The sequence below is a fragment of the Salvelinus fontinalis genome, chromosome 18 (assembly GCF_029448725.1).
Source record: "Salvelinus fontinalis isolate EN_2023a chromosome 18, ASM2944872v1, whole genome shotgun sequence".
Lineage (NCBI taxonomy): Eukaryota > Metazoa > Chordata > Actinopteri > Salmoniformes > Salmonidae > Salvelinus > Salvelinus fontinalis.
Genome location: NC_074682.1, coordinates 51,660,792 through 51,676,145, shown reverse-complemented (window position 1 = coordinate 51,676,145; position 15,354 = coordinate 51,660,792). Strand labels below are relative to the sequence as shown.

At 41.6% G+C, this 15,354-nt stretch overlaps 2 protein-coding genes across 3 annotated transcripts in view; one reads left to right on the top strand and one right to left on the bottom strand.

The window, feature by feature from the left end:
- The window catches only part of LOC129815733 (collagen alpha-1(II) chain), a 75,283-nt gene extending 68,373 nt beyond the window's left edge, over positions 1 to 6,910 (top strand). For both annotated transcript variants that reach the window (XM_055869802.1, XM_055869801.1), the window contains 6 exons: positions 892 to 945; positions 1,090 to 1,197; positions 1,559 to 1,847; positions 2,146 to 2,333; positions 2,724 to 2,966; positions 4,648 to 6,910. In XM_055869802.1, the coding sequence (XP_055725777.1) occupies positions 892 to 945; positions 1,090 to 1,197; positions 1,559 to 1,847; positions 2,146 to 2,333; positions 2,724 to 2,966; positions 4,648 to 4,794 (1,029 nt within the window). In that variant the 3' untranslated portion in view covers positions 4,795 to 6,910. The remainder of the gene's footprint in view (positions 1 to 891; positions 946 to 1,089; positions 1,198 to 1,558; positions 1,848 to 2,145; positions 2,334 to 2,723; positions 2,967 to 4,647) is intronic.
- A 7,325-nt stretch (positions 6,911 to 14,235) lies between these two features.
- LOC129816055 (protein TonB-like) lies at positions 14,236 to 15,218 on the bottom strand (the record flags this gene model as incomplete). Its single annotated transcript, XM_055870232.1, has 2 exons — positions 14,236 to 14,835; positions 14,897 to 15,218. Coding segments are annotated over 2 exons (435 nt in total), but the record flags the coding sequence as incomplete, so codon positions are not given.
- Between the last annotated feature and the right edge of the window lie 136 nt (positions 15,219 to 15,354).

Sequence of the window (15,354 nt, the reverse complement as noted above, 5' to 3'; positions counted from 1 at the left end):
CATAATCTTCCTGTACCCCCTAATCGTCCTATACCCCTAATCTTCCTGCACACCTAATCTTCCAGTACCCATAATCTTCCTGCACCCCCTAATCTGCCTGTACCCCTAATCTTTCTGTACCCCTAATCTTTCATTAGCCCCTAATCTCCCTGTACCCCTAATCTTCCATTATCCCCTAATCTCCCTGCACCCCTAATCTTCCAGTACCCCTGATCTTCCTGCACCCCTAATCTTCCAGTACCCCTGATCTTCCTGCACCCCTAATCTTCCATTACCCCCTAATCTTCCTGTACCCCTAATCTTCCTGTACCCCTAATCTTCCAGTACCCCTAATCTTCCTGCACCCCCTAACCTTCCTGCACCCCCTAATCTTCCTGTACCCCTAATCTTCCTGTACCCCCTAATCTTCCTGCACCCCTAATCTTCCTGTACCCCCTAATCTTCCTGTACCCCCTAATCTTACTGTACCCCTAATCTTCCATTACCCCTAATTTTCCTGTACCCCTAATCTTCCATTACCCCCTAATCTTCCTGTACCCCCTAATCTTCCTGTACCCTAATTTTCCTGTACCCCCTAATCTTACTGTACCCCTAATCTTCCATTACCCCCTAATCTTCCTGTACCCTAATCTTCCTGCACCCCCTAATCTCCCTGTACCCCTAATCTTCCTGTACCCCCTAATCTGCATGTACCACTAATCTTCCATTACCCCCTAATCTCCCTGTACCCCCTAATCTTCCTGCACCCCTAATCTTCCATTACCCCCTAATCTTCCTGCACAACTAATCTTCCAGTACCTCAAATTCTCTCTATACACTAAAAATGTCATTGTACCCTTTATCTGAAGTTGTGTATATCCTAGACATTGTCTGACCTGTGTCTCACCACAGGGTCAAGCTGGAGACCAGGGTGCATCTGGACCTGCCGGACCAAGTGGATCAAGAGTGAGTGTAGACAAAAGCAGTAAAACGTTTAACACAGGGCTTTGAGAGGTACCTGTCTTATTCATTGTCAACCAAAGAGCATGGCAGGCAGAGCTGTAGTGTACAGTAAGAGTAAATCTGAATCCTTGCGCGTGTTCTGTTTAGGGACCCCCCGGACCAGTTGGTCCCTCTGGAAAGGATGGATCCAACGGTATGCCCGGCCCCATCGGACCTCCCGGACCCCGTGGTCGCTCTGGAGAGACTGGTCCCTCTGTGAGTATCGTTCTCATCTCCCAATTTACTATATCTTAAGGATCATCAAAAGTTCACAGAGTAGTGGGTGACTTGGTGCCAATCTTAAATGACACCCTATTTCCAATACAGTGTGCTCCCTTTGCTCTGGTCAAAGTAATGCCCTGGGGAGCAGGGTGCCATTAGAGATGGCAGCCAGCCAAATGAACACTTGATGTTACCTGTACTTGAACTCCTCTTTGCTCTGTGTTTTTCCTCCTCTGTAATACCTATGTCACTGCGCTGGTAGCAATACATCACCTGTACCTCGTAGTCTAGCATCTTCTTTTTCCAATATCTTCAATCAATTTAAGTATTCTATCTTTCTATCTGTGTATCGCAGGGTCCCCCTGGAAACTCCGGACCCCCTGGTCCGCCTGGTCCTCCCGGCCCTGGTATCGACATGTCTGCCTTCGCTGGCCTGTCTCAGCCTGAGAAATCCCCCGATCCCCTGAGGTACATGAGGGCCGACCAGGCCTCCGGAAACCTGAGGACGCACGACGCCGAGGTGGACGCCACGCTCAAGTCTCTCAACAACCAGATCGAAAACATCCGCTCCCCCGAGGGCTCCAAGAAGAACCCTGCACGTACTTGCAGAGACCTGAAGCTGTGCCACCCTGACTGGAAGAGTGGTGAGTGACGGGATAGGAGCGAATATTGCCTCTTTGTTAGGGGACAAGAGTTTTATAGACCAACATGACTTGACCAGGAAAAACTTGGGGTCCTAAAGTTTCTCCTGGTATGGTCAGGTGATGTGGTGGGGTTAAACTCCTACCCTTACTGAATAGATCGGGAAAAACTCTGTGCTCATGAGGAAATCTGGAAGGTTCTATAGTGTTCAAAAGACAAAATAAATATGACCAGGTATATTATAGTTACATAGGAAGTATTACGGATTGAATGTGACCTGTCTCCTCCGTCTGTCTGCAGGAGAGTACTGGATCGACCCTAACCAGGGCTGCACCATAGATGCCATCAAGGTCTACTGTAACATGGAGACTGGAGAGTCCTGCGTCTACCCCAAGCCCGCCAGCATCCCCAAGAAGAACTGGTGGTCCAGCAAGAGCAAGGCTGCCAAACACGTCTGGTTCGGGGAGACCATGAACGGAGGATTCCACGTGAGTCACCATTCAATCCCTCTTCTATCCTCATTATATGATTTTGATCATAATGAATACAAAATACAAATTCCCTCTTTAGTCTCAGATTCAATCTCTGCCCTTAGGCAAGTTTTTAAAAAACTGGCAGTGAATTTAAAGGGTTGAATCTTACACATATCTGCCTTTTTTAATTCTCAATTGATGCCACCAGTCAGAAGAAGTTTGCTACATTTTTGGTTGTAGTTTTAACCAGACATCATACAGTATATAATTATCACATTGATCCTAACCTCCCTGTCTCCCCCTCCTCTCTCACTAGTTTTAACTATAGACATGTTATAATTCTACATCATTGTACTGGATTTAACCTTCCTGTCTCCCCTCCTCTCTCTCCGCTGCCCTCTACAGTTCAGCTATGGCGATGACAGCCTGGCTGCCAACACGGCCAGCATCCAGATGACCTTCCTGCGGCTGCTATCCACCGAGGCTAGCCAGAACCTCACCTACCACTGCAAGAACAGTGTGGCTTACATGGACGGGGCCACGGGCAACCTGAAGAAGGCCGTGCTGCTCCAAGGCTCCAACGATGTGGAGATCAGGGCCGAGGGAAACAGCCGCTTCACGTACACCGTCATGCAGGACGGCTGCACGGTGAGAGGACAAAAACACACACACACACACACACCATACACACATACATAGATACACACACACACACACACACACACACACACACACACGTACATACACACATACATATACACACACACACACGTACATACACACACACATACACACAAACTCCTTCAACATTGCAGTCTCGTGGGGTTAATTCTTGAGGCAGTGAATGCTGTAAATTTGGTGTGGCAGACCCATACAGTCACAAACACGTCCATTCAGTGTCTGCTGTCCTGTAACAATATCATCTCTGTCCTCTATCAATATCATCTCTGTCCTCTAACAATATCATCTCTGTCCTCTAACAATATCATCTCTGTCCTCTATCAATATCATCTCTGTCCTCTAACAATATCAGCCATGTCCTCTAACAATATCATCTCTGTCCTCTAACAATATCACCTCTGTCCTCTAACAATATCATCTCTGTCCTCTAACAATATCATCTCTGTCCTCTAACAATATCACTTCTGTCCTCTAACAATATCATCTCTGTCCTCTAACAATATCATCTCTGTCCTCTAACAATATCACCTCTGTCCTCTAACAATATCATCTCTGTCCTCTAACAATATCATCTCTGTCCTCTAACAATATCATCTCTGTCCTCTAACAATATCATCTCTGTCCTCTAACAATATCATCTCTGTCCTCTAACAATATCATCTCTGTCCTCTATCAATATCATCTCTGTCCTCTAACAATATCAGCCCTGTCCTCTAACAATATCATCTCTGTCCTCTAACAATATCATCTCTGTCCTCTAACAATATCATCTCTGTCCTCTAACAATATCATCTCTGTCCTCTAACAATATCAGCCCTGTCCTCTAACAATATCATCTCTGTCCTCTAACAATATCAGCCCTGTCCTCTAACAATATCAGCCCTGTCCTCTAACAATATCATCTCTGTCCTCTAACAATATCATCTCTGTCCTCTAACAATATCATCTCTGTCCTCTAACAATATCAGCCATGTCCTCTAACAATATCATCTCTGTCCTCTATCAATATCATCTCTGTCCTCTAACAATATCAGCCCTGTCCTCTAACAATATCATCTCTGTCCTCTAACAATATCATCTCTGTCCTCTAACAATATCATCTCTGTCCTCTAACAATATCAGCCATGTCCTCTAACAATATCATCTCTGTCCTCTAACAATATCATCTCTGTCCTCTAACAATATCATCTCTGTCCTCTAACAATATCAGCCCTGTCCTCTAACAATATCAGCCCTGTCCTCTAACAATATCATCTCTGTCCTCTAACAATATCATCTCGGTCCTCTAACAATATCATCTCTGTCCTCTAACAATATCATCTCTGTCCTCTAACAATATCAGCCATGTCCTCTAATAATATCATCTCTGTCCTCTAACAATATCACCTCTGTCCTCTAACAATATCATCTCTGTCCTCTAACAATATCATCTCTGTCCTCTATCAATATCATCTCTGTCCTCTAACAATATCATCTCTGTCCTCTAACAATATCATCTCTGTCCTCTATCAATATCATCTCTGTCCTCTAACAATATCATCTCTGTCCTCTAACAACATCATCTCTGTCCTCTATCAATATCATCTCTGTCCTCTAACAATATCATCTCTGTCCTCTAACAATATCATCTCTGCCTCTCTGTCCCCAGAAACACACTGGAGCATGGGGCAAGACAGTGATTGACTACAGATCCCAGAAGACCAGCCGGCTGCCCATCGTGGACATTGCTCCCATGGATATTGGAGGAGCGGACCAAGAGTTTGGAGTCGACGTTGGTGCAGTCTGCTTCTTGTAAAGACAAAGGAATGAAAAAGGAAAAGCTGAGAAAAAAACCCATAAAAGATGAGAGAGGGAGAGAGAGAGAGACAGAGAGAGAGAGGAACACACACTTCTAGCAAAATGAATGAAAGAGAGAAAAGAGAAAGATCAAGTCACTTTTTTTTTTTTAAGTTAAAAGTGATTTTTCCAACTAGGATATCTGCACTGAATGGCACCGGCAATATTCATCTGTGATTTCATCGACTTCCAGTCTCCCTCCGTCAACCCCTCCCTCCATTCCCCCATCCACTCCACCCCCCAGCCTGGGAGCACCTCCCCACTAACAAGAAGGAACAAAGGAAGAGGAGAAGGAGAGAAAAGGGGAGCATGTCAGAGCATGACAGAAAGAAAGCCGAGTTGGTGTTATTTATTTATTGTTCAGGTGTAGGTCCCAGGTGTGTTAGGACTGAGTGTGTTACCCTGTAAAAAGGCCCCACGCACAACAACATACATAATCTATCAGTTCCTCACCTCCCCAATCTCCTCTTTTCTTTCTCCTATTCCATACCTTCTCACCCCAAACATTATTTCAAATCCAAACCAAAAATGGAGCAGTGTGATAGGTGCAGGTGTTCCTAGTTCCAACCTCTGCCCCAGTGTGTATCAGGAAGTTACTGTGTATTATAATATAGTGAAATGGTGCTATTGCTGTAAAACCAGTCTGTATTCTTTAACAACCAGATACTGATGTATTAGTGACATGTTTATAATGTGTATATATGTATATCTGTGTGTATACATATATCTACAGTTTTCAGAGAGTACATTTCACGCTGAGATTTGTTTTCAGAGTGGTAAATGTCGCTGCCCCTTCCCCCCGACCTAAACCCCCCTCATTGGCTGCCCAATAAACCATGTCTATCATTTTTGTAAGAGACATGTTCAATTCGGGATTTCAATCTCAGATCTAAACTTTTTTTGTTTTGTTTTAATTATATTATAAGCTACCTCACGCTAAAAAAGAAAGAAACAACTAAGCAAAGTTATCCAAGTTTACAAATCCTGCTTGGGTGATCATATCTTTGGTGCATGAGACCCCATGTTGTGAGAAGACCACCATAAGGTGCCTTTAACCCTTGACCTATCCCACTCCACTTTGTCCCATATGCCCCCACTGTCCCCTCACACAGGAAATACCCTCTACCCTGGCAGGAAGTACCTTGGCCCTGGCCACGCCCCGTAGGAACAGGCCATGCCCCCCTAGGAACAGGAAATGGGCAGGGCTGTTAGACTTGAGTGAGTTCTTTCTCACAGTGATATCACTACTAGACAATCCAGACCTCCTTTACACACAGAGGAAAACCACCTACGACCAGGGCAGAGGGTGCTTTTATTTTTGAGGGTGTGTATATTTTGTATTATTAATAATAATAATAGTACTATTGTTAATAATGATAGCATTACTATTATTATTATTATTAAATATGATGATCATGATTTTGTTTTGTTACAGTTTTGATTCATGTAAATTGGAAATAAAAGAAAAAACAAGTAACAGACTGAAGTCGCTTTTTTTATTTTATTTTTGGGGGGGGGGGTTTGATTGTTATTCATCCCCATATTGCTCCAGAGAAAAGTGTGCATCTGGGAAGGTCTTTTTTCTGTACCCTGAAAGTATGATTAAAACCTTTTCTGTTGCTATTATGTTCCCAGATATAGAAGCAATACCAAATCTTGATCCTGTGTCCTGTATGCACTCTGCCTTGGTCTGTGTGTTTGGGCTAAATGCATATCGAGGGGTGGGATGCGGTCAGAACACACAAGGAGAGACAGTGGAGAGGTGGATGATGGTGAGCCGCCATTTTATTTTTGTTTTATTTGTTGGAGAGAAAAGGCAAAAATTTGTGAGGAAGTGGAAAGTTCATATCATGTACTATTTTGTATGTGTAAAATAGTTTTGCAATATTTTCAGATCGTTTTTAAGCATGGTAGATAGAGTAGGAATGGGAAACATTGCCAACCACAATAATCAGTAACTGTATGGGTTTATTATGTCATCCTGTACTTTTTATTTCCTTTTCTTTCCTGACTTTTCACCTTTCACCTTTCACCGTAGCAATAAAAGGTAGAAGCATTTCTCTTCACAACACAGAGCCACGTTTGTTTCATTTTTTATATATTTTCTTTCCTAAACTTGGTTTTAAAGTTAATTTAATATTTAATGTATTGGTTTCCAAATCTATGATATAATCTTTGTTTTAATCATTATTGACATAAAGAACAACAGGTAAACAAATCAACAAAAATACATCACAAATAAAACATCTTTGTAAAAATGACACAAAAGTAGGCATGCTTGGTTCTTGTGTTTGGGTTATTGACATTTCCACAGAATCGGTTTTGTCACTCAGGTTGTGGTCTACATGCATTGTAGCCTGTGACACAAAACAGTTACAGAACAGTTAATGATAGTACAGTGATATGAATTAAAGGAGCAGGGTTATCGTGAAAGGCAGGAGTGAGAAAACTACAGCCCGCAGGTGGTTTGAGTCAATTATTCTTTTGGGTAAAACAATAAACACTCCAGGCCACAGTTGAACGTCTAAAAACCAGACAGAAAGCATGTAAAAATTATTATGGAACATATAGTTCCATCATTTATATAAATTATAATGGAACTATATATTTAAATAAATCATAATGGACCGATATATTTATATAAATTATAATGGACCTATATATTTATATAAATTATAATGGACCTATATATTTATATAAATTATAATGGACCTATATATTTATATAAATTATAATGGAACTATATATTTATAAAATTTATAATGGACCTATATATAGTTACATAAATTACAATGGACCTATATATTTATATAAATTATAATGGACCTATATATGGTTACATAAATTATAATGGACTTATATATAGTTACATACATTACAATGGACCTATATATTTATATAAAAAATATAATGAAACTATATATTTATATAAATTACAATGGACCTAAGTATTTATACAAATTATAATGGGCCTGTATATTTAAAAAAAATCATAATGGACCTATACATTTATATAAATTATAATGGGCCTGTATATTTATATACATTATAATGGGCCTGTATATTTAAATAAATCATAACGGAACTATATATTTATATAAATTATAATGGACTTATATATGTATATAAATTATAATGGACTTATATATTTAAATAAATTATAATGGAGCTATATATTTGAATAAATCATAATGGAACTATATATTTATATAAATTATAATGGAACTATATATTTATAAAATTTATAATGGACCTATACAGTATATCACAAAAGTGAGTACACCCCTCACATTTTTGTAAATATTTGAGTATATCTTTTCATGTGACAACACTGAAGAAATGACACTTTGCTACAATGTAAAGTAGTGAGTGTACAGCTTGTATAACAGTGTAAATTTGCTGTCCCCTCAAAATAACTCAACACACAGCCATTAATGTCTAAACTGCTGGCAACAAAAGTGAGTACACCCCTAAGTGAAAATGTCGAAATTGGGCCCAAAGTGTCAATATTTTGTGTGGCCACCATCATTTTCCAGCACTGCCTTAACCCTCTTGGGCATGGAGTTCACCAGAGCTTCACAGGTTGCCACTGGAGTCCTCTTCCACTCCTCCATGACAACATCACGGAGCTGGTGGATGTTAGAGACCTTGCACTCCTCCACCTTCCATTTGAGGATGCCTCACAGATGCTCAATAGGGTTTAGGTCTGGAGACATGCTTGGCCAGTCCTTCACCTTTACCCTCAGCTTCTTTAGCAAGGCAGTGGTCGTCTTGGAGGTGTGTTTGGGGTCGTTATCATGTTGGAATACTGCCCTGCGGCCCAGTCTCCGAAGGGAGGGGATCATGCTCTGCTTCAGTATGTCACAGTACATGTTGGCATTCATGGTTCCCTCAATGAACTGTAGCTCCCCAGTGCCGGCAGCACTCATGCAGCCCCAGACCATGACACTCCCACCACCATGCTTGACTGTAGGCAAGACACACTTGTCTTTGTACTCCTCACCTGGTTGCCGCCACACACGCTTGACACCATCTGAACCAAATAAGTTTATCTTGGTCTCATCAGACCACAGGACATGGTTCCAGTAATCTATGTCCTTTGTCTGTTTGTCTTCAGCAAACTGTTTGCGGGATTTCTTTGCATCATCTTTAGAAGAGGCTTCCTTCTGGGACGACAGCCATGCAGACCAATTTGATGCAGTGTACGGCGTATGGTCTGAGCACTGACAGGCTGACCCCCCACCCCTTCAACCTCTGCAGCAATGCTGGCAGCACTCATACGTCTATTCCCCAAAGACAACCTCTGGATATGACGCTGAGCACGTGCACTCAACTTCTTTGGTCGACCATGGCGAGGCCTGTTCTGAGTGGAACCTGTCCAGTTAAACCGCTGTATGGTCTTGGCCACCGTGCTGCAGCTCAGTTTCAGGGTCTTGGCAATCTTCTTATAGCCCAGGCCATCTTTATGTAGAGCAACAATTATTTTTTTCAGATCCTCAGAGAGTTCTTTGCCATGAGGTGCCATGTTGAACTTCCAGTGACCAGTCAGTATGAGGGAGTGTGAGAGCGATGAAACCAAATTTAACATACCTGCTCCCCATTCACACCTGAGACCTTGTAACACTAACGAGTCACATGACACCGGGGAGGGAAAATGGCTAATTGGGCCCAATTTGGACATTTTCACTTAGGGGTGTACTCACTTTTGTTGCCAGCAGTTTAGACATTAATGGCTGTGTGTTGAGTTATTTTGAGGGGACAGCAAATTTACACTGTTATACAAGCTGTACACTCACTACTTTACATTGTAGCAAAGTGTCATTTCTTCAGTGTTGTCACATGAAAAGATATACTCAAATATTTACAAAAATGTGAGGGGTGTACTCACTTTTGTGATATACTGTATATAGTTACATAAATTACAATGGACCTATATATTTATATAAATTATAATGGACCTATATATGGTTACATAAATTATAATGGACTTATATATAGTTACATAAATTATAATGGACCTATATATTTATATAAATTATAGTGAAACTATATATTTATATAAATTATAATGGACCTATATATTTATATAAATTATAATGGACCTATATATAGTTACATAAATTATAATGGACCTATATATTTATATAAATTATAATGAAACGTTATATTTATATAAATTACAATGGACCTATGTATTTATACAAATTATAATGGGCCTATATATTTTAAAATAACTGCCATTTTTCTGGGCCACACATTTTTTTTGACAAACAAATTGCTAAAAAAAAATCTATGTGGCCCTCCGTTGAATTTTGAAATCTCAGTGTGGCCCTTGAGCCAAAAGTTTCCCACCCCTGATTTAAAGGGACAGTGCTATCGGTTAAAGGATAAGGGGTGTCAATTAAACGAGCACTGCTATCATTTAAAGGAACAGGTTTTGTCATTTGTTCAATTATCACAAAATGAATATATATTTTCTTAGTTAATTTTCACAGTTTGTTTTGACCATGCATAGTTTCCCCACAACCTGTACTAGAAGGGAACTCTGAACACCACAACCTGTACTAGAAGGGAACTCTGAACACCACAACCTGTACTAGAAGGGAACTCTGAACACCACAACCTGTACTAGAAGGGAACTCTGAACACCACAACCTGTACTAGAAGGGAACTCTGAACACCACAACCTGTACTAGAAGGGAACTCTGAACACCACAACCTGTACTAGAAGGGAACTCTGAACACCACAACCTGTACTAGAAGGGAACTCTGAACACCACAACCTGTACTAGAAGGGAACTCTGAACACCACAACCTGTACTAGAATGGAACTCTGAACACCACAACCTGTACTAGAATGGAACTCTGAACACCATAACCTGTACTACAATGGAACTCTGAACACCACAACCTGTACTAGAAGGGAACTCTGAACACCACAACCTGTACTAGAAGGGAACTCTGAACACCACAACCTGTACTAGAATGGAACTCTGAACACCATAACATGTACTACAATGGAACTCTGAACACCACAACATGTACTAGAATGGAACTCAGAAGACCACAACCTGTACTAGAATGTAACAATGAACACCACAACCTGTACTGGAATGGAACAATGAACACCACAACCTGTACTAGAATGGAACTCTGAACACCACAACATGTACTAGAATGGAACTCTGAACACCACAACCTGTACTAGAAGGGAACTCTGAACACCACAACCTGTACTAGAAGGGAACTCTGAACACCACAACCTGTACTAGAAGGGAACTCTGAACACCACAACCTGTACTAGAAGGGAACTCTGAACACCACAACCTGTACTAGAATGGAACTCTGAACACCACAACCTGTACTAGAATGGAACTCTGAACACCATAACCTGTACTACAATGGAACTCTGAACACCACAACCTGTACTACAATGGAACAATGAACATAACAACCTGTACTAGAATGGAACTCTGAACACCACAACCTGTACTAGAATGGAACTCTGAACACCACAACCTGTACTAGAATGGAACTCTGAACACCATAACATGTACTACAATGGAACTCTGAACACCACAACATGTACTAGAATGGAACTCAGAAGACCACAACCTGTACTAGAATGTAACAATGAACACCACAACCTGTACTAGAATGGAACAATGAACACCACAACCTGTACTAGAATGGAACTCTGAACACCACAACATGTACTAGAATGGAACTCTGAACACCACAACCTGTACTACAATGGAACAATGAACATAACAACCTGTACTAGAATGGAACTCTGAACACCACAACATGTACTAGAATGGAAGTCTGAACACCACAACATGTACTAGAATGGAACTCAGAACACCACAACCTGTACTAGAATGGAACTCTGAACACCACAACATGTACTAGAATGGAACTCTGAACACCACAACCTGCACTAGAATGGAACTCAGAACACCACAACATGTACTACAATGGAACTCTGAACACCACAACATGTACTAGAATGGAAGTCTGAACACCAGAACCTGTACTACAATGGAACAATGAACACCACAACCTGTACTAGAATGGAACTCTGAACACCACAGCGATACACACATGCAATACAAAGTAATATAGGGTTTCGCAATAAACATGTTGTCTGAGACAAACACAGTGTCTGAGACAAATGGAATACAGAAATATCGATCATGTTTTGATATTCACAGGAAACTCATTACAGATGGGCTGGTGAACATGTACTTAAGTTTGTTCATGACACACTTAACATCCTATTCTGATCGCTATAACAACAATATGGTACAGGAATGTCTAACTTTGAGAGGCTAAAAACTTGCCTTATTACATCACATGTCACATTGGCCTGCTCTCGCTGTGCACAAAGACAACTGTCTCGTAAACTCACTTCAGTCACAATTCGAAATTCCAGGAGAAAAATATGGGACCATTACTTTAAAAGGATACTTCAGGATTTGGCAATGAGGCCCTTGACTTCCACAGAGTCAATTGAACTTGTGGATACCATTTTTCAGTCTCTTCATCCAGTATGAAGGAAGTTAGAGGTAGTTTAGTGAGCCAATGCTAGCTAACGTTAGCGCAATGACTGGAAGTCTATGGGTATCTACTAGCAATGACTGGAAGTCTATGGGTATCTATTAGCATGCTAGCAGATACCCATAGGCTTCCAGTCATTGCGCTAACGCTAGTTAGCATTTACACTAGCACTAGTTAATCAACTTCCTTCAAACTTCACACAGAGATAATAATGGTATCCACGAGTTCATCTGACTTTGGGGTAGTAGACAAAGTCAAAATCACAAAGTGTCCCTTTACAATGTAGGATCCACAGAAAACGAGATGTTCTGAAAAACCATTTTTGTTTCATTCGTCTGATAATTTTTGACAAAGATCATGTTAATTATTAAACCACTCTAAATCGGGTCTTAATTTAATTTTTCTGCTTCCGAGACAGCTGATACCCTGCAGTCATACTCTACTCTCTGCTTCCGAGCCAGCTGATACCCTGCCGTCATACTCTACTCTCTCCCACTCGGCCAATTTAGAAATCATTGCTTGCTGCGTACTTGATGACCAGAAACTGATTTGCCACCCACTTCGTAGAGCCAGGGTAAATTTAGAACAGCACAAAGTAACCAATGTTGTGGGGATTGAGAATATAGATGACTAGCTGGTTGAGACTCAGTGACCTTGTAGCTTGAGGGTTAAAACGGCCTTCACTGCCCTTCAAAGCCTGGAGTAGAATAGCTAGTTCTAATGATCCAGAATATGAATCAACATCACATACCCTTCGAACCTGATGGATAGAGTACCAACAGACCCTCTGATTAGGCTTCTGGTTTGTAAGGATCTGCTATCTGCCGTTCAAAATTAATTAGGGCAAGGTCTGTTTTCCCTGTTAACAGTCTAACGGAATATGAATGCCACCAGTATTTGACGATGAAAGATGCCAATAAATATTGACATTTTTTTAATCGATTCGCTATTTCGCTCCTTCTTTCTTCTTTGTGTCTTTCTCTCCATTTGGACACTGTTAAAGCTGTGTTTTTTTGTAATTTGTAAAAAATAAATGAAAAATATATTTCAAGTATTGGAAAGTATACTGAACAAAAATAGAAACGTGACATGTGAAGTGTTGGTCCCATGTTTCATGATGTGAAATAAAAGATCCCAGAAATGTTCCATTCGCACAAAAGCTTATTTCCATACGCACAAAAAGCTTCTTCACCTGGGAAATCTTCTAAGACAACTAAAGAATTTCTGCACAAACTGTCATAAACCGTTTCAGGGAAGCTCATCCGCACGCTTGTCATTTTCACCAGGGTCTTGACATGACTGCAGTTTTGGAGTCGTAACCGACTTCAGTGGGAAAATGCTCACCTTCGATGGTCACTGGCACGCTGGAGAAGTGTTCTCTTCATGGATGAATCCTGCTTTCATCTGTACCGGGTAGATGGCAGACAACTTGTATGGCGTCCTGTGGGCGAGCAGTTTGCTGATAACAACATTGTGAACAGAGTGCCCCATGGTGGCGGTATGGTATGGGTAGGCATAATAATAACATTGTAGTGCCATTCATCCGCCGCCATCACCTCATGGTTCAGCATGATAATGCACGGCCCCATGTCTCAAGGATCTGTACACAATTCCTGGAAGCTGAAAATGTCCCAGTTCTTCCATGGCCTGTATACTCAGCTGACATGTCACCCATTGATCACGTTTGGGATGCTCTGGATCAACATGTACAACAGCGTGTTCCAGTTCCCGCCAATATCCAGCAACTTCGTACAGACATAGAAGAGGAGTAGGACGACAATCTACAGGTCACAATCATCAGCCTAATCAACTCTATAGGAAGGAGATATGTCATGCTGCATGAGGCAAATGGTGGTCGCACCAGATACTGACAGGTTTTCTGATCCATGCCCCTAACTTTTTTTTACGGTATCTGTCCCCACCAGTCATGTGAAATCCATAGATTAGGGGCTAATTTATTTCTTGAAATTGACTGATTTCCTTCTATGAACTGTGAAATGTTAAACATTGTTGGATGTTGCGTTTATATTTTTGGGTTCAGTGAGACAGTAGTTACAGAAATAAGATGTTGTAATTATTTCATTCAAGTCAGAGTTGTTCTAGAGAGTCCATTTTATATTAACAATTGTAAGTACAACCATCTCCAATCCAATACAGAGACAGAAGCAGAATTTCTCCACCGACAGAAGCCCTAAATTGTTGCAACCGAATGCAGTCTCTTGGGCCTTCTCTTACGCCTTCTCTTACGCCTTCTCTTACGCCTTCTCTTGGGCCTTCTCTTGGGCCTTCTCTTGGGCCTTCTCTTGCGTCTTCTCTTGGGCTTTCTCTTACGCCTTCTCTTGGGCTTTCTCTTGGGCTTTCTCTTGCGCCTTCTCTTGCGCCTTCTCTTGGGCCTTCTCTTGGGCCTTCTCTTGGGCCTTCTCTTGGGCCGTCTCTTGAGCTGTCTCTTATGACTTCTCATAGGCCTTATGTTGAGCCTTCTCTTAGGCCTTATGTTGGGCTTTCTTTAGGCCTTCTGTTGAGCCTTCTCTTAGGCCTTCTCTTGGGCCTTCTCTTAGGCCTTATGTTGGGCCTTCTCTTGGGCCTTCTCTTAGGCAGTCTCTTAGGCCTTCTCATAGGCCTTATGTCGAGCCTTCTCTTGGGCTGTCTCTTAGGCCTTCTCTTTGGCCTTCTCTTAGGCCTTCTGTTGGGCCTTCCCGTAGGCTTTCTCTTGGGCCTTCTCTTGGGCCTTGTGTTGGGCCTTCTCTTAGGCAGTCTCTTGGGCCTTCTGTTGAGCCTTCTCTTAGGCCTTCTCTTGGGCCTTCTCTTGGGACTTCTCTTAGGCCTTCACTTAGGCAGTCTCTTAGGCCTTCTCATAGGCCTTATGTTGAGCCTTCTCTTGGGCTGTCTCTTAGGCCTTCTCTTTGGCCTTCTCTTAGGCCTTCTCTTAGGCCTTCTCTTATGCCTTCTCTTAGGCCTT